This window comes from Phacochoerus africanus, chromosome 4, assembly GCF_016906955.1.
Source record: "Phacochoerus africanus isolate WHEZ1 chromosome 4, ROS_Pafr_v1, whole genome shotgun sequence".
Classification (NCBI taxonomy): domain Eukaryota; kingdom Metazoa; phylum Chordata; class Mammalia; order Artiodactyla; family Suidae; genus Phacochoerus; species Phacochoerus africanus.
In genome coordinates, this window is record NC_062547.1 from 78611127 (window position 1) to 78633287 (window position 22161).

The 22161-nt window shown below is 50.6% G+C and overlaps 1 protein-coding gene across 2 annotated transcripts in view; it reads left to right on the forward strand.

Annotated features, from left to right (window-relative positions):
- Window positions 1-20009, forward strand: part of RASGEF1C (RasGEF domain family member 1C) — an 81080-nt gene extending 61071 nt beyond the window's left edge. For both annotated transcript variants that reach the window (XM_047777862.1, XM_047777863.1), the window contains 8 exons: window positions 1481-1570; window positions 3708-3810; window positions 4322-4401; window positions 4484-4579; window positions 9382-9477; window positions 12781-12904; window positions 18709-18781; window positions 19296-20009. In XM_047777862.1, the coding sequence (XP_047633818.1) occupies window positions 1481-1570; window positions 3708-3810; window positions 4322-4401; window positions 4484-4579; window positions 9382-9477; window positions 12781-12904; window positions 18709-18781; window positions 19296-19320 (687 nt within the window). In that variant the 3' untranslated portion in view covers window positions 19321-20009. The remainder of the gene's footprint in view (window positions 1-1480; window positions 1571-3707; window positions 3811-4321; window positions 4402-4483; window positions 4580-9381; window positions 9478-12780; window positions 12905-18708; window positions 18782-19295) is intronic.
- The last annotated feature ends 2152 nt before the right edge of the window (window positions 20010-22161 follow it).

Below are 22161 nucleotides of genomic sequence, written 5' to 3' on the forward strand. Positions count from 1 at the left end.
TTCTTGATTTCTTTGGATTCTTTGAAATTGTGCCACATTTTATTTATTTTTTATTTATTTATTTTTTGGCTGCCCCCCAGCATATGGAGTTCTGGGGCCAGGGATCAGATACAAGCTGCAGTTGTGACCTAAGTTGCAGCTATGACAATGATGGGTCTTTTGACCCACTGCTCTGGGCTGGGGATTGAGGGAGCCTGCGTCCTGGTGCTGCAGAGACGCCACTGATCCCCTTGCACCACAGCAGGAACTCTGAAATTGTGCCACATTTTATAGAGATGGCACAATTTTTTTTTAGTAACTATCTTTTTATTGTTTTAATCACCTGTTAGTTCTTTTGTAGTAGAAGGGTATACATCAATTTTTAACATTTTTTTAGTAACTATCTTTTTATTGTTTTAATCACCTGTTAGTTCTTTTGTAGTAGAAGGGTATACATCAATTTTTAACATTTTTTTAGTAACTATCTTTTTATTGTTTTAATCACCTGTTAGTTCTTTTGTAGTAGAAGGGTCTACATCAGTTTTTAACATTTTGTCTCCAAAAAAATTATCTTTCCAAAGGATATTTTATAGCACGGAGAAAGTTCATGTGGGAAAATATGGGAATTTATATGTGGTTATAGAGACAGAACATACATACATACAGTTGGTCCTCATTATTCACAGTCGCTATATCTGATAGTCATGAGCACTGAATTAGCAAATACTGAGTCAGTCTTCCTGGAGAAAATGCAGGGTTAGATTCCTGGCAAGGCTCTCATCACAACTTTTTGTCAACCAGTCAACACATAGCCTTGATTTATGTGTGTTTCTGTTTAAGATATCTTATTTAGGAGTTCCCGTTGTGGCACAGCGGAAACGAATCTGACTAGGAACCATGAGGTTGCAGGTTCGATCCCTGGCCTTGTTCAGTGGGTTAAGAATCCACCAATTGCCATGAGCTGTGGTGTAGGTCACAGACATGGTTTGAATCTGGCATTGCTCTGGCCGCAGTGTAAGCTGGCAGCTGTAGCTCCAATTGGACCCCTAGCCCGGGAACCTCCACATGCCAAGGTTTGCAGCCCTAAAAAGACACACACACACAAAAGATATCTTATTTAATACATAATATTGGGGGTTCCTCGCCTGGCTTAGTGGTAATGAACCCAACCAGTATCCATGAGGATGCAGGTTTGATCCCACAAATGACAGAGGAGTGACATAATAATTTGGGGGTTACAAATGAAATTTTAGAGAGTAGACATTTGCAAGCAAAGAATCTGTAAATAATGAGAATTAACTGTGTGTGGGGGGGTTATGATATGTATTCCATCTTTAATATGACTAGAAGGATTCATGTCAAATCATGAGTATTTATGGCTGGTTTTGAGGTTTAGACTTTTCCCAGATTGTCTATAATAATCATGGCTGACTTCAAAAAGTTACTCATATTCAAAAAGTTGTTGACAAAAAGCCTGAGTGTGGTCCTTGTTCTTCCCTAGCCTTGTTTCAGTGACAAAACTAACAACCTGGAAGCTTACGTGAAATGGTTCAACAGATTGTGCTACCTGGTGGCTACTGAGATCTGCATGGTGCGTAGACAGTGGGGGCCCTGACCTGGCATGGCTAAAGGTAGCCAGGGCTTGAGGGGAGCCCACCTGGGAGGGAACCAGAAAAGCATTGTGAGCCCAGGGCCAGGCTGAACACCCCCTGGGACACCAGGTGTCTCCGGCTTGCCTGTGGTGACATTTCTCCTCTGGGTAGATCCTGGCATGGACGCATTGGTCAGTCCCAGAGAGTGTTCAAGAGATGCTTGCTGAGGGAGGCGGGGGTGGCTCTGCTTCCTCCATGCCTATCTGCCTGGGGTGGCCTGGCCTGAAGCCGAGTTCCATTTGGCTCACTTGGGATTTACAGGTAGAAACAGAAACAATCCAACCTTTAAGAACTGGGAGATCGCACTTTATTTATTTTGTTTTGTTTTGTTTTTAGGGCCACATCTGCGGCATATGGAGGTGCCCAGGCTAGAGGTCAAATAGAATCTACAGCTGCCGCATACGCCACGGCTACAACAATGCCCAATCTGAGCCACGTCTGCAACCTACACCATAGCTCATGGCAACACCGGATCCCTGACCCACTGAGTGAGGCCAGGGATCGAACCCGCATCCTCATGGATACTAGTCAGGTTAGTTTCTGCTGAGCCACTCTGGGAACTCTGGGAGACTGCACTTTAAAGTCCAGGTCTCTGGCTTCTCCTGGAAAGCAGGAAGACTGGGCAACTGCTCTGGATGTGCTTATCACAGAGTCTTAGCCCCTCCTGGCCAGACCCTGCCTGCCCTGTTCTCTCCCTTCAGGCAGAGGTTCCCTCCCTTGAGCCCACTCCTCCACTGTCAGAGGAAGCTCAGACAGCATATGTGGCAGGGTGGACTCTCTAGAAGCAGATGCTGAGACAGAGCTTGGGGTGGAAGGTGTTTATGAGGGGTCAACACCTTCGACAGAGAAAGGGGAAGAGTTCAGAAGGAGACACCCCCATGTGATGCTTTAGCCTGTGGGAGTGCTTCCTGTCAGAGGGCCCACCTCCTTCTCCCCCACCCTGCTGTGTCACCATCACTGTCACCATGTGGCCTGCCCTGTGAAAGACAGGTCAGGACCTTAGGTGGGCGGCTCTCTGAGGGAGGTTTGGGTGTCATAGCTCTGTAGACACCACAGGACACTTCTCAGTGGCAGTAAAGACTGCAATTGCGCGTCTGGGGGCTGGCAGCCTGTCTGTGTGGAAGGAGCAATGCAGGGGTCTGTGGGCCCCAGATGTGTCCAATTTTTACATCACTGGCCTGGAAGCTAAAATGGAGGTTTACCTGAGAGAAGCTTGGACTGAGCCCACCTGAGAGTCGGGCAGCGCTCCCACCCAGGATGGCCCAGCTTGGTTCCAAGCCAACAACTGTCAAAGTCTCCGCGCTCCACATGAGCTGGGGTCAAAGTCACGCTGTCAGTTGACAGAAAGCAGTGACAGGGCTGCTAGGGGATGGGGCCTTGGCCAGTGTGCCCCCACAGCCTGAGCAGGGAGAACAAGCTTGGTGCTGGGAGGAGCAGTCAGGGAGCCATGCTTTCTGCTTCTGGGGTTGAGCGTGCTGGCACTGAGCCTGAGGGAGAAGAAAGACACGCGGGGGCTGGGGGGTGCACCTCCCATGCTGAAGGTGGCTCTCTGTCCCCACAGAAGTCCCACCAGCCCCCACCTGACCCTCCACGGCAGTGGGCTCTGGGCAAGCTCTGCCTGGGGTGCTCTGCGACCTTAAGTTCTGGGACTACAAATTGCCCTGGAAGCAAGCATCTGAGCTGTGAAATGGGCTTAAAGAAGGCTCATGAGGGGAATTCCCATTGTGGCTCAGTGGTTAACAAACCAGACTAGCATCCAGGAGGACATGGGTTTGATCCCTGGCCTTGCTCATTGGGTTAAGGATTCAGCATTTCCATGAGCTGTGGTGTAGATTGCAGAGGAGGCTTAGATCCTGTGTTGCTGTGGCTGTGGTGTAGGCCGGCAGCTGTAGCTCCAATTTGACCCCAGGCCAGGGAACCTCCATATGCCATGTGTAGCCCTGAAAAGATAAAAGACAATTTAAAAAAAGAAGAAGAAGAAGAAGGTTCATGAGGAACAGGACAGGAAAGCAGGGTGTCTGCTCAGGGCAGGGTGGGGAACGCCTCCTGGCTGAGGCTCACGTGCCCTGTCCCCAGCCGGCCAAGAAGAAACAGAGAGCCCAGGTGATCGAGTTCTTCATTGACGTGGCCCGCGAGTGCTTCAACATTGGCAACTTCAACTCCCTGATGGCCATCATCTGTGAGTGGGCCAGCCAGGCCTGGGGTCCCCAGGGCCAGCGCCCCTAGAGAGGGTGTAGTAGGCACACCCAGGCAGGGGGTACAAGCTGGGGTGGGGATCTGCGTGGGGGTTGGGCACAGGCTGGGCTATATCCCACTTGCCCCAAAGGTCCTAGGGAGGTGCCCCTTTTGAGACAAGGCCAGCCCTCTCAGGGCGCTCGGTGAGAGCTTGGTAGTGTGTCCGCAGATCCAGGGAGAGCCGAGGCCCAAAGCAGGCCCCTGGTGATAGCATAGGGCCAGCATGGTAGGGACCAGGCCAGGGGACCTGCACACAGAAGCCAGGTCTGCCTGGACACAATGACCATTCGCACCCACCCACCTACCACGAAGGTCAGCCCCGGGCAGGGTGCAGCCTGAGGGGTGTGGCCAGCCGTGGTCTTGCAGAAACCCCTTCCCCCCCGAGAGAGTGAGTGGGGCTGGGCAGCCCAGAACACAGAACAGCACCTGCCCCAGCTCAGCCCTCCCTCTCTCAGCTGGCATGAACATGAGCCCTGTCTCAAGGCTGAAGAAGACCTGGGCCAAAGTGAAGACGGCCAAGTTTTTCATCCTTGAGGTAAGCCAGGCCCCTGGGCTGCTGGGTGGCGCCAGCCATCCCCAGGACACAGCTGCCCAAACACCTCCCTGTCCCCTTTCAGCACCAGATGGACCCAACAGGGAATTTCTGCAACTATAGGACAGCCCTGCGTGGGGCAGCCCACCGCTCCCTGACCGCCCACAGCAGCCGGGAGAAGGTAGGTCAGAGGCTTGCTTGGCCCTCGGATCTCCTCCCTGCTCCAAGCCATCGTGGCTCTGAAAACCTGGGGGGTGACTTCAGAGTCACTTCCTGGGTGAACCCCCTTCCCTTCTACAGCGTCTATAATAGACAATCACATCACCTTTCTCCCCAAGTAGCACCACCTCCCCAAACAGATCCACCCACCCCCAGGCAGCTCTATCAGGTAGGAAGTGCTACCTTGTGGGGCTATGTCAGCCTCCTGAGGTTGCCCTCCCTGGAGGCTCAAACAGAATGAGGCCATCCCCTCTTCTAGCCACCATCCTTCAGAAACCCCAAGCCCTGCCTCCCTCTCTCCTCTGAAGCCCCAGGACTGCCCTGCCATACTCTGGTCTTCAGGCCCCTCCCCACTTGGGTCCCTTTGTTCCCTGCACCGCTCCATTTGTCAGAGAACCTCTATTTCAGATCAAATTGTGGTTCCAACTACATAGGGTCTTACACCCCCTTACTGTAAACTCAATACCTTCATTGATGTGGCCTCAGATCACCTTTATGTTTTTGGAAATGACTGAAGCAAGCTTCTTGCCACTAAGATCGCATCCTCAAGAGTTCCCTTCATGGCTCAGCAGAAACAAATCTGATGAGTATCCATAAGGACACAGGTTCGATCCCTAGCCTCACTCAGTGCGTTAAGGATCCTGCATTGCTGTGGCTGTGGTGTAGGCCGGCGGCTATAGCTCCAATTTAACCCCTAGCCTGGGAACCTACATATACTATGGGTACAGCCCTGAAAAGACCAAAAAAAAAAAAAAAAATCACATCCTCACAGGTCTTGTTCTTATACATTTGCATTTGGGGGACCTTTGCTCACTCTGATCAGTTTTATTTCTCTCCAAATTCTCCTAGTGGCCTCTCATAACAAGAAACCGTTGTGTTTACAATAAGATGGTGTGAGATCCTCTGTACTTGGAACCCGAACTTGATGCTTAGGCCCTGGAATTACCATGATCCTCTGGCCTAAAACCTGTCAGCAGCCTGATGATGAGAGTTGTTCATCTCCCCAGGGAGAAAACACCGACTTGCTGTGCCCTTTCAGTCTGGTCTCTTGCAGGAACATTGGTGGAATCCTGGCCCTGCTATAGTTTGTGCAAGTCTGTCTCCAGCTGGAGGGATAATAGAACAAGTTGCTGTTCTTGTCACTCTGGGATGATATTGGGTGGATATGTGGTCAGGTTTGGGAAGCAGGCTGAGGTATGCACGCTTGTGCCACCCATCAGGCCTCTGCAGCCCTACCCCCACCAGGCACAGATTGTGCACAGCCCCTGCCATGCTCTTGGCCATGTCCTGTCCAGCTGGCCCTTCCTGTGCTGGCTGTGAGTACTTGGGCAACACTGGGCCCCAGGGAGGCTGGCACAGGGGGTGTGGCAATTGGCAAAGAGAGTGCTCAAATCCCAGGGCAGGTGAGCCTGTCCCCCAGGAGCCAGGAGGCCGGACAAGCAGAGCAGCTGGGGCAGGCGCTCACTTGACTGAGCACCTGCCCCACGAGGGCCACCTGCCCTCCAGCTCCCCATTTAATTCTGGCTTCAGCACTGCCACTCCCCACATTAGGAGACTGAGTCTCAGAGAGCCGCCCTCACTTGTCCCGTCACATGGCAATTAGGCGGCAGAGCCAGGAATCAAGCCCTGAGTTTCCCAGTCTTTTCCACCCACTGTTCCCAGGGCAGAGGTGCCGTGCGGCAGTCACAGGGGTACTGGCTTATGGTCCAGGAGTTGAACTGTGGGGTGGGGTGTGTAGAGGAGGCTGCAGCCTTTGGACTGGGGTTGCAGTCACGGCACCAGCGCTCGGTGCTGTTTCTTTTCCACTCCAAGGGCAGAGTGAACAGACCAGGCCTTTGTGCTCCTACACACTGGATGCCCCCACCCCCCCAGCTCTGGGATGCTGGGACATTGGGACTATAGGTGGGTGACTAACAGAGCCATGCATTTAGTTCCACTGCATTCTTCTCTAACTTCTAGAGAGATGTGGGCCGAAGCTCCTTCATGAAAGGGTGGAAGACTGGAGGCTGGCTGGCTGGATCAGTGGAAGAATGGATGCATAGAAGGAAGGCTAGATGGACCAAAGGGTGCAAGGAAGGGAGGAAGAAAGATAGAAGGAAGAGGAGTTCCCATCGTGGCGCAGTGGTTAACAAATTCGACTAGGAACCATGAGGTTTCGGGTTCGGTCCCTGCCCTTGCTCAGTGGGTTAACGATCCGGCGTTGCCATGAGCTGTGGCGTAGGTTGCAGATGCAGCTCGGATCCCGCGTTGCTGTGGCTCTGGCGTAGGCCGGTGGCTACAGCTCCGATTCAACCCCTAGCCTGGGAACCTCCATATGCCGCGGGAGCGGCCCAAGAAATAGCAACAACAACAAAAAGTCAAAATACAAAAAAAAAAAAAAAAGAAAGATAGAAGGAAGAATGGAAGGCTGGGAGCTGGAAGGAAGGAAACAGGGCGGGGGAAGGAGAGAGAGAAGGAAGCTTGGAGATGTTCTTGCAGTGCCCTGGTGTCCCCAGTGGAAACTTTGAGGGCAGGAGGTTACAGTGGTCATGGCACTTTGTGTTTTCTTCCTGCCAGTGGTTTGTTCCTGTCTGCCCCTCCTGCTCCCTTAGTCTCTATCATGAAGCCCCCTCCACCCAGGGCTGGGTGACATAAATCTAGGGTGACCAGTACATCCCATTTGACTGAGGCCGCTCCAGGCTGCAAGACACAACAAGTCCTAAATCCCAGGAAGCCCCTCTGTCCTGGACAAACCCTACTAAATCTGGCTCTGGTCCTGGCCTCGTTGGATGACCTTTCACAAGCCCTGCCACTCTGTGGGTTTCATGTCCCCCATCTCCCCTGTCCAGCTGAGCCATCCCTGCTTCTGTGTTGTGCTGAATGGTCAGTGCCCAGATCCTCACCTCAAAGGCCCTGTCAGCTTAGATGGAGGGTGACCTAGGCACCCTCTAAGCCAGAAATGTCAGGGCCTGGTGCCTAGTCCCAAGGGTGATGGGCTGGAAGCTGACCCTGGCTGGACTGGCCACATGCGCCAGACTCTGGAGCCTGATGTGTTAGCAGATGAGTTAGTTTCCTAGGCTGATGTAACACAGCACATAAGCCAGGTAGCTTAGAACAACAGAAATGTATTCTCTCACAGTTCTGGAGGCCAGCGGCCAAAATCAAGGCTGGCAGGACCACACTCCCTCCCAAGGCTCCAGGGGGAGGCTCCTTGCTTGCCTCTTCCAGCCTCTGGCGGCCACAGGCATTCCTAGGCTAGTGGCTGCATCCCTCCCATTGCCTCTGTGTTCACATGACCATCTTCCCAGAGTGTGTCCAAATTTCCCTCTTTTTATAAGACTACCAGCCCACCTGAGCCACTATGACTTCATCTTCACTTGATTCCAACTGCAAAGACTCTCTCTCCAAATAAGGGCCCATTTGTAGGCACTGGGGTTTAGGACATGAACATACCTTTTTTTTTTCTTTTTTTTTTCTTCTTAGTGCCACATCTGCGACATATGGAGGTTCCCAGGCTAGGGGTTGAATTGGAGCTATAGCCTCCAGTCTACACCACAGCCACAGCAACACAGGATCTGAGCCCATCTGTGACCTACACCACAGCTCATGGCAATGCCAGATCCCCAACCCACTGAGCGAGGCCAGGGATGGAAACTGCATCCTGGTGGATAATATTTGGTTTAGTTTCTGCTGCACCACAAGAGGAACTCCACAAACATACTTTTTTTTGAGGGACGCAATTCAACCTACAGCACAGGGTTGACCAGCTAGGCCCCCAAGAGTAGTCAGAGCTGTCAGCAGCTCGTCTCCTTTCTCTAGGGGGCAGCAGGTGCAGGGAAGTACAGAGAAGCAAGACATCCCACAGAAACCGAGAGACCCTGCCCTTCTCAGGCTGAGCACATAAGCCTGTCCCTTCAGGAACTGGAGCAGGAACACTTTCTGGCTTTTCCAAAATGTAGCAGGATAAGATCTTTAGCATCAAGAAAGACATAGAATGATAAGTTGTTAAAGATGTTTTTTAAAAGGAGGGAGTTCTTGTGGTGGCTCAGCAGTAACAAATCTGACTAATATCCATGAGGACACGGGTTCGATCCCTGGCCTCGCTCAGTGGGTGAAGGATCCGGTGTTGCCGTGAGCTGTGGTGCAGGTCACAGACGTGGCTTGGATCCTGCCATTGCTGTAGCTGTGGTGTAGGCTGGTAGCTGTAGCTCCAGTTTGACTCCTAGGCTGGGAACTTCCATATGCTGTGGGTGCAGCCCTAAAAAGACATACATACATACATACATCCCATTTGTATTTAGCAGAGTACTCAGCACGCACCATTTCTCCCGCAGCATGTGAGCCAGGAGGCCTAAGTGTGGACCCTTGGATTGCTGGGGGAGAAGCTCCCATGGGCCTCTCCCAACAGGCGATGAAAGAAATGGTCAAAGGCCATTGGAACTATGTGTTTTTCATCCATCCCCAACATCAGGGGAAATGGCACTGTATACAATAGAAGCTCAACCAGGACAGGGGTCTGATGGGCCTGGGAAGAAACAGTCTGGCCCCAGTTTGTGCCTCCTTTCTTTGTGCTTCCTGCATTTCCCCCCACAATGGATACTAAGTAGCATGTAAGCCATGAAGCGGGGAGGCTGGCCAGCCCTGCCCAGGTCTCTCTTGCCTGCTGCACCCTGGGGTCGCATCCGAGGTTCCTGGGGCAGGTAGCTGCTGGCCAGGCTGCCTCTCTTCTGTGCAGCCCCTGCGGGGAGGCCAGCTGAGGGCTGACCTGTCCCTTCTCCCTTCCAGATCGTCATCCCTTTCTTCAGCCTGCTCATCAAAGACATCTACTTCCTAAATGAGGGCTGTGCCAACCGCCTCCCCAATGGACACGTCAATTTTGAGGTAGGGTCCAGGGCCCCGGAGGGCCTGCCACTGAGTTGGGGAGATCAGTGAAAGCTCCCAGAGCAGGAATGCTGGCCCCGAGCGGTTGGACTAATGGAGGACTCTGAGGTAGAGGGCAGCAGTTTGGAGCCAATGTCAGGGCAGGATTATTGGGGTCTCCCCACATCTTCCATGGGGAGAGACAGGTTCATGAATGCATAGATTCCCACTCTGTGCGAGCCTTGCACCCAGCACAGGTGAAGCAGTATCACTTTCACTCCTTAAGGAGCACCAGGCCTGTGAGAAGGCCCACAGTGACCACTGACCAGAGCTGCACAGGGGCCCAGTTCAGAGTCAGGGGTGGGGGGGCTCCCAAAGCAGGAGGAACTGGTCAGGCAGAGTGGGAAGCAGGAAAGTCTTCTTCTTCCTCTGCAGACACTCACTACTCTTGGCTCAAATGTTCCCTCCTCCTCAGAGTTCCCTGGTGGCTTAGTGGTTAAAGGACCTGGCATTTTCACTGCTGTGGCTCAGGTCACTGCTGTGATATGGGTTTGATCCCTGGCTCAGGAACTTCTGTTTGCTGTGGGCAAGCCCCCCGCCCCCAAAAAAATGTTTCTGGACTTCCCACTGTGGTTCAGTGTGTTAATGATCCAGTTTGTCTCTGAAAGTGCCAGTTTGCTCCTCTGCCCAGCACAGTGAGTTAAAGATCCAGCGTTGCTGCAGCATAGGTTACAGCTCTGGCTTGGACTTAATCCCTAGCCCTGGAACTTCCATATACCAGCCGAAAAACAAAATAAAAAATATTTCCATCTCCGGAAGCCCCTCCTGACCTCACAGGCTAAGGGAACCCCTTGTACAGTGGGCTGTCATCCCTCAGTCACAGCACCCAAGCCCCTAAGCTCCTTAGAAGCAAAGCTGGGCTGATCCACCCTACCTGATCATGGCTCTCAACCCCACCCAGAACACATGCCTCTAAGTGGCTGGTGGGCTAAGCTTGAAGGGGAGGAATGGGGCCCGGTAGCCTCAAGGGCATGAGACAGTGACAGCAGGTGGTCACTGAGTCAGATGGAGTATGTCCTGAGCAGTGTTGCCCCCAGTCCACAGGAAGGAAGGGGCTCCTCTCCTGCAAGAGGGCCAGCCCTACCCTCGTGCTGGCCCCACTCAGCCTCCAACTCCAAGAAGCAGTCAGTCCTGGGCTGGCCCCTTGCTCTGTCGCAGCCTCAGTTTCTCCATCTATGAAACAGGGCTTCCCCACAACCACACAGAGGAGCTAGGAGGAGCGGACCTGCCGCACGGCCTGCCAAGGGCTCTGCAAGTGTCCCCTACTGGTAGGGCCCACGATGGCTGACGCCTGGGCCCCTTTGGCCTGGAGCGGCCTCTGCTGTGGGGCTCACACAGACACCGCAGCAGACCTTCACATCTGCCAACAGGCCTGGTTGCCCATGGGGGCCAGAGTAGCTGGAAGAAGCCCAGTGCAGCAGGTGGCCTGGGCACTGCATCCTGGGGGATAGTCCAGGCTGGAGGTGACGGGAAAGAGGCAGGACTCGGGTGGGACTGCAGGGGCCACAGGGGCCTGGAGCTCACCTCCAGGTGATCCCATGGCACACCCTGTCTTTTGCCTTCCTTGAATTGGTCCTCAGCACTAAGGTGGGGCTGGGGAGGAGCAGGCATCAAGGGGCAACAAGGCAAAGTACTCTCGTGGCCCCAGATCCGGGGTGAGGGTCACGGGGGCTGGAGCAGAACCCAAGGCTGATTAAAGGATGCCACAGAGTGGGGTCTAACCCAGTCACAACTTTGTATTTTTTTTTTTCTTGTCTTTTTGCCATTTCTTGGGCTGCTCCCGCAGCATATGGAGTTTCCCAGACTAGGGGTCCAATTGGAGCTGTAGCTGCCAGCCTACTCCGGAGCCACAGCAATGCAGGATCCAAGCCGCATCTGTGACCTACACCACAGCTCACAGCAACGCCGATCCTTAACTCGCCGTGCAAGGGCAGGGATCGAACCCGCTACCTCATGGTTCCTAGTCGGATTAGTAAACCACTGCACCACGACGGGAACTCCACAACTTTGTATTTAAAATCCTTCTTGGAGTTTCCGTCGCGGCTCAGCAGAAATGAATCTGACTAGCATCCATTTGTATGCAGGTTTGATCTCTGGCCTTGCTCAGTGGGTTGAGGATCCAGTGTTGCCATGAGCTATGATGTGGGTCACAGATGTGGCTCGGATTCTATGTGGCTGTGGCTGTGGTATAGGCTGGTAGCTACACCTCTGATTTGACCCCCTATCCTGGGAACCTTCATATGCCACAGGTGCAGCCCTAAAAAGACAAAAAATATATACACAAAAATAGAATAAAATAAAATAAAATCCTTCTCTAAGCTAGCACAGTTTAAAATTAAAAAAAAAAAAAAAGAGTTCTCTTATGGCGCAGCAGGTTAAGGATCTGGCATCACTGCTGTGGCACAGGTTCAATCCCTGGCCAGGGAACTTCCACATGCCATAGGTACAGTTCACACCCCCTAAGAAAAGTTAGCAGTTTTTGAAAATCTAAATATATGTACTCACATTTTACTCAATTGCATTTCTACATAGGTGAATTAACTATTTCACTTAAATATATTTATTTAAATGTATTTGCATCATTCTGCAAATAAACAAATTTACCGTAAGTGGGGATATATCACTTGCCATAAGTCTGGATAGCCACAAAAATAAACAGAATGAAACTAAAATAATGGCCCCTCCAGCTGGATGCACTACCTGCTGGAGGCCAGAGCCCAAAGCTGCTCTCTCCACACAAGGGAGGCAGGTGAGCCCTAGGTATTGGGAGCAGACAGAATAAAGAAATTTGACAAGGGAGTTCCCGTCGTGGCTCAGCAGGTTAAGAATCTGACTAGTATCCATGAGGATTTGGGTTTGATCTCTGGCCTTGCTCAGTAGGTTAAGGATCCAGCGTTGCCATGAGCTGTGGTGTAGGTTGCAGATATGGCTTGGATCTAGCCGTGGTTGTGGCATAGGCTGGCAGCTGCAGCTTCAATTTGACCCCTAGCCTGAGAACTTCCCTATGACATGAGTGTGGCCCTAAAAAGACACACACACAAAATAAAAAAAAAAGAAAGAAAGAAAGAGAGAGAAAAGAAATTTGATGAACATCCAGACTTCCCAGTGAATAAGTCTGTCATTTTTCTGCCCCATGTTCCACTCTGCCTGTCTGACATAGGCCTCACTGGGGGTGATGAGACCTGGCCAGGGTGGGCCCCACTGTCCCAGGTGACCTCTAGGCACTGGGGGTACATCCATTGTGTGTCTCTGTGTCCCTGGCAGAAATTTCTGGAGCTGGCCAAGCAAGTTGGAGAGTTCATCACATGGAAACAAGTGGAGTGTCCCTTCGAACAAGACCCCAGTATCACCCACTACCTGCACACCGCCCCCATCTTCAGCGAGGATGGTAAGGTGGCCCCGAGGCTCCCTGACCTCCAGCCATGGAACTCCTGAGTGGTCTCAGTCAGGGCACCTTTCAGGAAGCCTCCTCTGAGCAGGGGTGTGCCATGCCCACGTGTGCTGGTTCTGGGAGGAAGCAGAAAAAAATGCATTTCCCAGCTTGGTGGTTGGTACCCCCAGAGCACAGGACGGAGCCTGGGAAATGTCAGGTTAGGCCCCCAGAGCAGGCTTCCCCTGGGCACAGTTGGGATGCTGTTGGGCATCGTACATCTGAACCGTGTCTAATATTTTCATCAGGAAAGTGGGTATGATGATTAGAATTGCCCTCCCAGGGCTCATGTGGGGATGACAGAGCACTAGGCTGACCGTGGTCTTTTTGCAGCGGGTGTGTGTGTGCATGTTTTCGTGTATGTGCATGTTTTCATGTGTGTGCAGAGTATGTGTGTGTGCACATGGAGTACCTGTGTGCGCACATGGAGTACCTGTGTGCATATGTGTGTGTGTGTAATACACACCAGCATGAGATGACACATCATTTCTCCAGAGTGCCGTTAATGTCTGTTCCCTCCAATAAGCCAGATTTCCAGCTGATCATTTATCAGATACAACAGATGTGCTTGTGAGTTTGCTAAGTGAGCATACTGCTGGAGCTGCCCCTTCCTAGACGAGAAAGTGCTGGAGAAGCAAGCAGTCATCTGGGCTTGAGCTGATCGGCCCTATGGGGGCCATGTGGTCCCATAGTTGGCTGCTCTCTAGAACCTGGATGTCCTGGCACCATCTTAGGAGGCCCCTGCTCAGCACACAGAATGCCTGGTTCCTCATCACAGCAGGCATTTTTATACAGGGACCCACACCCATGCTCAGGAAAACATTTTCTGCCAAAAATTTAAAAATTAGAGGAAAAGACTTTTTAATGATTTTATCTGTGAATCATTAATACTTTCAGTGTTGCCATTTTATTATTATTTTTTTTTATATTTTGGAGCCAGTAACTTTTGAGGGGTCTCCCAACCCTACACCCACAAGAAGCTCAGCAGCCTGATGGATAAACCAGCCTGGCTGCTCCTACCCCAGCCAGCTGGGTTACCATGGGCAGGTTTCTCACCCTCTCTAAGCCTCACCCACTGCATCTATAAAGCAGGGTAATGAGAGAAACTACTTCCCAAGGCCATGGTGAGAATTACTTGACTTGACACAAGCAAAGCTCACAGGACTACACTTAATCAATAGTAGTTGTATTAGTTTCTTATTGGTGCTGTGACAAATCACCACACATTTAGTGACTCAGAACAACGTAAATGTATCCTCTTATGACCAGAGAAGTTAGCAAGTCCAAAGTCAGTTCCACTAGGCTAAAATCGAGGTGTCAGCAGAACTGGTTATTTCTGGGGATTCTGAGGGGAGAATCCACTTCCTGGCCTTTTATGACCCCTAGTAGATGCCTGAATTCCTTGGCTTGTGGACCCTTCTTCCATCTTCAAAGTGTGCTACTCTAACCTCTGCTTCCACTGTCATACTGCCTTCTGTAGTCTCCCTCTCTCCCTCTTATAAGGACACTTGTATTTAGGGCCCATCTGGATAATCTAGGACAATCTCTCATCTCCAGAACCTTAACTAAATCACATCTCTGAAGTCTCTTTTGGCTACATTCAGGGGATTTGACCTGAATATCTCTGGGGCCATTATTCAACCTAGTTCACTAGTTATTATAATGATTACTATTATTTTTTAGGGCCATACCTGCAGTTTCTGGAAGTTTCCAGACTTAAGGGTTAAATTGGAGCTGTAGCTACCTGCCTACACCACAGCCACAGCAATGCCAGATCTGAGCTGTGTCTGTGACCTACACCACAGCTCATGACAACGCTGGATCCTTAACCCACTGAGCAAGGCCAGTGATTGAACCTGTGTCCTTATGGATACTAGTTGGGTTCATTACCACTGAGCCACAATGGGAACTCCGATAATGATTATTGTTATTAGTCAAAGGAACTTTGGCAATAAAATGTATCAAGGGCACATTAGGAGAGGGGTGGGGAGAGTCTAGGGGCAGGAAGGGGAGAGGTGTGGGTGCATTTCATTCACTCCTTCAATCAATAGTATTTCTAGAGAGTCTGCTATGCGCCAGTCAGCCACTCTGCTATGAATATACAAATAAAATCCCAGCCCTTCTAGAATGCCTGTAGAAAGGAGCACCTTCCATTTTGACCCTCTCTCTTCCTGTCCCTCCTTCCACCCCGCCCCCCCACAAAAACCTAAGAAAATCAAGAGAAGGGACCTAAGATGCTAAAAGCTTCTGATAGAAGCCTGGCCCTACCCTCAGCTCCAGCTGACCTCCCCTGACAGGGTGTGCTGGCAATATAGTCAGCCTCAGGCTCTCTGAAACAAGAGAAATATAGAAAATATCAGTAAAGAAACAGAAGCTATAAGGAAGAGCCAAATGGAAATTTTAGAACTGAAAAATGCGATAACTGAAATAAAAAACTGTACAGATGGGTTCAACAGCAGAATGGAGAGAACAGAAGAAAGAATTTGTAAGCTGGAAGATAGAACAGTAGAAATTATACAATATGAACAACAGAGAGAAAACAGACTGAACCAGAGCCTCAGGGACCAGTGGGACTGTAACAAAAGATCTAATGTCATCAGGGTCTGAGAAGGAGAGGAAAAAGTGAATATGGTTGAAAAGCACTTGAAAAAGTAATGGCTGGAAAGTTCCCAGATGTGGAAAAGACATAAACTTACAGATTCAAGAGGCAGAATGATTCCCAACCATGATAAACCCAAAGAAACCCATCCCAAGACACATCATAGTCAAACTCGTGGAAACTAAAGAAAAAGAAACAAATTTTGAAAGCACTGAGAAAGAAATGACACTTTACCTATAGGAGAAAAATAATTCAAATGACATCAGATTCCTTATCAGGAACCATAGCCAGAGTCAATGGCACATTTTTCAAGTGCTGAAAGAAAACAACTGTCAACCCAGAATTCCATATCCCATGAAAATATTTTACAGGAATTAACTGTAGATAAATCAAAATGGAATTCTAAAAACTGTTCAGGTAACCCACAGGAAGATAAGAAAAATAAAACAGGGAGTTCCTGTCGTGGCTCAGTGGTTAACAAACCCGACTAGGAACCATGAGGTTGTGGGTTCAATCCCTGGCCTTGCTCAGTGGGTTAAGGATCCAGCGTTGCCGTGAGCTGTGGTGTAGGTTGCAGACGCAGCTCGGATCTGGCATTGCTGTGGCTGTGGTGTAGGCTGGCAGCTACAGCTCCGATTAGACCCCTAGCCTGGGAACCTCCATATGCTGCAGAAGCGGCCCTAAAAATGGCAAAAAGACCAAAAAAAAAAAAAAAAGACTCACGGAAGTAAAAAAGACTAAAAGACCAAAATCACCAAACTGTGTCAATCAATGGAGAAATTTCAATACCCATGCATGTAAAAACCCTCAGAAAAATAAGAATAGAAGGGAATTTATCACTTGATAAATTGCATGTACAAAAACCCTTCAGCTAACATCATATTTAGTGGTGAAAGATGGAATGCTTTCCCATCAAGATTGATAACAACTCAAGGATGTCTACTCTCACCACTCTTATTCAGCATTGGTGGAAAATCTAGTCAATGCTATAGGGCAAGAAAAAGTAAAAGACATACATATCAGAAATGAATCAACACTCCCCCTATATACAGAAGGTGTAAAATATCCCAAGGGATCTATTGAAAACTCCTAGAACTAAATGAGTTCAGCCAATGTCGAAGAATACAAAATAAAATAGCAAAAATCATTTTATTTCCATGTACTCACAATGAATATGTGTTCACCAAAATTAAAAAAAAAAAAACATTTACAATCAACCAAAAAAAGAAATACTCAGGTATAAATCTAATACAACATGAATAGGTTCATATTCCAAAAACTAGTGATGCTGATGAAAGAAATCAAAGAAGATCTAAATAAATGGAGAGACATGACATTCATAAATTGGAAGACTCCAATTGCAAAGATACCAGTTCTCCTCCTCAAATTTTAGGATAGGTGTGATGCAATTCCTATCAAAATTCCAGCAAGATTTTTTATAGATATATGCAAGATTGTTCTAAAGTTTACATGGAAATATAAATGAGCTAGAATAGCTGAAACAGTTTTGAAAAAGAAGAGCAAAGTGGGAAGAATCACTCTACCCAATATTAAGCCAATATTATATAGGTATAGTAATCAAGATGGTGTGGTGTTGGCAGGACAGACACATAGATCAATGTAACAGAATAGTGAACCCAGCAAGAGATCGACAAAGGTGCCAAAACAATTCAGTGGAGGAAAGAGTCTTTGCAACAAACAGTGCAGGCACATTGGACATCTATAAGGCCAAAAATGAACTTCAACCTAAGTCTCACACTTCATATAAAACTTAACTCAAGGAGTTCCCGTCGTGGCGCAGTGGTTAACGAATCCGACTAGGAACCGTGAGGTTGCGGGTTCGGTCCCTGCCCTTGCTCAGTGGGTTAATGATCCGGCGTTGCTGTGAGCTGTGGTGTAGGTTGCAGACGCTGCTCGGATCCTGAGTTGCTGTGGCTCTGGCGTAGGCCAGTGGCTACAGCTCCAATTCAACCCCTAGCCTGGGAACCTCCATATGCCACGGGAGCGGCCCAAAGAAATAGCAAAAAGACAAAAATAAATAAATAAATAAATAAATAAATAAAACTTAACTCAAAATGGATCATAGGAGTTCCCGTTGTGGTGCAGTGGTTAATGAATCCGACTAGGAACCATGAGGTTGCGGGTTCAATCCCTGGCCTTGCTCAGTGGGTTAAGGATCTGGGATTGCCATGAGCTGTGGTGTAGGTTGCAGACGCGGCTCGGATCCCGCATTGCTGTGGCTCTGGTGTAGGCCAACGGCTACAGCTCCAATTCGACCCCTAGCCTGGGAACCTCCATATGCCGCAGGATCGGCCTTAGAAAAGGTAAAAAGACAAAAAAAAAAAAAAAGGATCACAGGCTTGAATGTAAAATGTGAAACTATAAAAACTGAAGAAAAAAACAAGAGAAAATCTCCAGGTTGTAGAACGAAACACACAAAGTATCTTATGAAACTAAATATGCAACTACCGTATGACTCAGCAAATGCACTCTTGAGCATTTGTTTCCAAAGAAATGAATGTTCACATGTTTACACAAAAACCCATACACCAAAGATAACCAAAGCTTAATTTATTATAGCCAAATATTGAAAACAACCCAGATGTCCTTCAGTGGGTACAAGGTAAAATAAAGTATGGTATGGAGCACTATTCAGCAGTAAAAAGGAAGCAACAAAAAGGAACAAACCACACCAATACACACTATAGCATGGATGAATCTCCTGAGAATTACAGAGGGAAAAAAGCCAGTCCCAAAGGGTTACATACTGTTCCATTTATATCACATTCTTGAAATGACAGACTATAGACACATGGACACAGTGGTGTCCAGGGCTTAAGGAAATGGTGGGGATAGGAGGGAAGTGGGTGTGGCTACACGAGGGATCCTCGTGGTGATGGTGATGGAATGTTCTGTACCTTGACTTGGCACCCGTATCCTGGTGATGACCCTGTTCTGTAGTTTGGCAAGTGGTTACCATTGGGGAAACTGGGTAGAAGGTGTACGGATCTCCCTGGATTTATTTCTTACAATTGCATGTGACTCTACAGTTACCTCCCAACAACAATTTAACTTAAAAACAAAAGGCAGGTGAAACTCTGGGTGTAGAAGAGGTTATTGTTTTGGATCTCAATTGCAGAATTTCACTTCTTTTTCTGACTAGGTCTTTATTTGGCTTCTTATGAAAGTGAGAGCCCAGAGAACCAAACAGAAAAAGAGAGGTGGAAATCTCTAAGGTGAGTCTAGGTGCCAGTACAGGGGTAGGGGGCAAGGTAGGGGGAGCAGACGGGGGTGCTTGGGGCTGGGACAGAGCCAAGGGGCTTCATCCATACCCGGTTGTGAGCCTCCTGGGAGACCCCCACGGGGAAGAGGCAGGTCAGACCAGGGTCTTAGAGGTGAGGGTTGCAGGGGCGGGGGGGGGGGGGGGGGGGGACTCAAGCACAGTCATGGAATCATGACTCCCATGGCTGGAGGCTGCCCTGTGGGCAGTCGAGATGTGTGCCTGCCCAGTCCCTGGAACCCCAGTCCATACTCTTATGCCAGAAAGTGAGACATGCAACATCTCCAGCGTGTTTGGCCTGTTAACACGGCATGCCAACCGGAGGATGGCGACAGTGGGCAGCCTTGGGCTCTAAGGATTGAGCCAAGAGGATTGCACATGCCCCTCTGCGGTGGGGGTGCTAGTGGGGGGAGTATTACCGTGGGCCAGCGAGCAGGCTCCCACCACTGTGCGTGTGTTTAAATCTGCAGGTCCTCTATTCTGGGGAAGACGTGAGAGGCTCTGAGCTGGAGGAGGAGGAGGAGAGGAAGCCAGCAGAAGCCTTCTGCAGCCCTGCCCCAGCAGCCCAGTGGCAAGCAGAGGCACTGGGTGCCTCGCTGCTTTGCAAACCATGACCCTGTGGCCTGGCACCTGCTGCAGTGACCACGCGGCACAGAACACCTTTCTCCACCTTTTGTGGAACCTCAACCCCGGCAGGACCCAGGGCCTCTGGACGTGTGGGTGGCACTTGCCTCGGAGACCCCATCCTCAGGACTGTGGTGGTCACACTGCTGGTCAGTCTGTCTGTCCTCGGCAATGACCCAGGGGCTGGGTGGCTGCAGTCTCATTCTTGCTGAGTGACTCAGGCCATAGAGGTGAACATCTGGTCTGTCACTAGGTGACCTGGGAGCCTCCACATCTCCAGCAAGAATCACAGTGACATGAGAAGGGCCAGAGCCCACCGGAACCTGAGATTCTACTGATGGATCCAACCCTACCCCTTGCGATGGGCTGGTTTCTACAGCCCTGTGAACCCCCTTTCTGGATCACGTTGGTATCAGGGGACAGCTTCCTGGTGACAGCTATGACAAGTTTGAGTCATGGACAGTCAGCAGGACAAGTTTGAGTCATGGACTTGACCATGGGTACAGTTCATTGTAAATGTTGGAGTTGGTATAAACACATTGGTACACCTTGCGGATCCACATCCACTTCGTGTCTCTCACCTGTGGGCTTCTGCCAGGATGCAGGGCAGTTTCCCAGCTCAGGTCCAGGCAGACTGTGACCATAGGTCAGAAGGGAGACATGGCGGCCATTTCTGATCCACAGGCACCGTGCCATGCTAAAAGGAGCAGGGTGCAGCCTTGCGCGAGGCCAGGCACCTCTCTTGTTGGGGCGGGGGACAGGGGGAGTGTCCGAGCCAGGGAGGACCCTCCACCCACCCTGAGGCTCCTACCACGGGGCCTCACCCAGCCCTTCCCACACTGAGTTAAGTTTTTGGGCCAGAAAGCAGATGAGCCTTGGAGCCGCTGAGCCCTTACCTGGCATGTGACAAGGTCACCCTGTCCACAAGTCTGAGAGCATGATGTGCACCCCTGGCCACGCCCCTTGCTGCAGCTTCCTCCAGGCTGTGGGGGCGGGAAAAAAGGATGTTAGAGAAGGACCTGCAGTTGGAACTGAGGTAGGTCAAGCGGGTCACTGCTGGTAGAGGCCTACCCCCAGGCCTGAGGCTGCTTCCTGTTTCCTAGTTCTGTGACCTTGCAACCACTGTTCCCACCGCCTGTTATGCTGGTCCTCAGCTTGTTGATCCAGTCAGAGCTGCAGCCTCGGGAGTAGAGTCCCCCTCCTGGGGAGAGATTCCTGACAGGCAGCCCCCTCCTCCACATCTGCTTCCTCCAGCCTGCCAGCCCCTCGGTGCCCAGTGCAGAATGGGCAAAAGGCGAGGATGGTGACCTGAGGCCCAGGCTCACCCCCAGCTGGGAGAGGGTCCAGGGAATGAAGCAGCCCAGGGCCAACCCCACAGAGAACACAGAGTCAAGGGTGCCCAGGCTGAGCGTGTTAGCGTTTTATGCTCATCTGAAGGGCCCTGCTTTCTACTCCTCTGAGCAGCCCCTGGGTGGCCAGGACAGAAGGAGGCCCTTCTCCCAGTAGTTCCCAGGTGGGGATCTTGGTGTCCATCTCTCTCTCTCTGGGTGAGCGATGGTGCCCTGCTCGTGGCCACAAAGACGGTTCCTTAGCCACTTCCACGATTCGTGCCCTTCCCTGCAGATGCCCCTTCGTCCTCCTGCTGTCCTGGCTTCAGTCCCTACAGCCAGGTCAGGTGGCCTACAGGGGAGGCAGCAGGTAGAGCCTATGCCTGTGGGGCAGGTGTCAGCAGCACAAGAGGTGCCCAAGAGTGGTGTCCCTGAGGCCCAGGTTGGTACCAGGTTATACTCCCCCTGCCACACAGCACAGGGTTTGAAGCTACCCAGCTCAGCCACACAGCAGGCACCTGGCCCCAGTGCTCTGGGGAGGCTGGCAGCCCCTCTGTGCCCAGAGGCCAGGGAAGAGTCATGGCTCTGGTCTCTCCATTGTTGTCTAGCACTTTTTCTCTTTCTCTGAGCCCTTCAGGGAGGGAGCAAGGGGACTGGGGGGACAGGAAGTTGTCCCTGACTGGAGTTTGCCTCAGAGACCCCTGGGCCTGGCTGGGGATCAGAATCAATTCATCTCACGTGAATGATCCATGGGTCCCCTGAAGCCCCCGCCCCCCCACAGGCCTTCCCCCCAACCCAGTGTTGCCAAAACTCAGCCTGTGCCCACTGGTGCTGAATAGAAATAGGAAGACAGGGTTTTGAGTAAAGGGGAAAAGGATAACTTTATTGCTTTGCCAGGCAAAAGGGGTCACAGCAGCTAATGCCTTTAAGACTGTGTCCCCTTTGGGAAAAATTAGGAGGTGGTTTTATAGTTTGGGGAGTGGAAAATAAGGCTGTAGATAAGGGTCAGGTAGAGGCAAGCCTGCATTGTTTCTCAAAGCTGGTGTTTAGTGGCCCCAGGACTGGTTCTGGTGGTCCTCCTTCTTTCTGGAATGAAGAATAATTCAAGGAGTTCCGGTTGTGGTGGAGCGGAAATGAATCTGACTAGGAACCGTGAGGTTGAGGGTTTGATCTCTGGCCTCACTCAGTGGGTTAAGGATCTGGCGTTGTCGTGAGCTGTGGTTTAGGTCGCAGACGTGGCTTGGATTGCAAGTTGCTGTAGCTGTGGCATAGGCTGGCAGCTGTAGCTCTGATTCAATCCCTAGCCTGGGAAACTCCATAGGCTGTGGGTGTGGCCCTAAAAAGCAAAAAAAAAAAAAAGAATTCAAGTGAACGTCTTCCATTT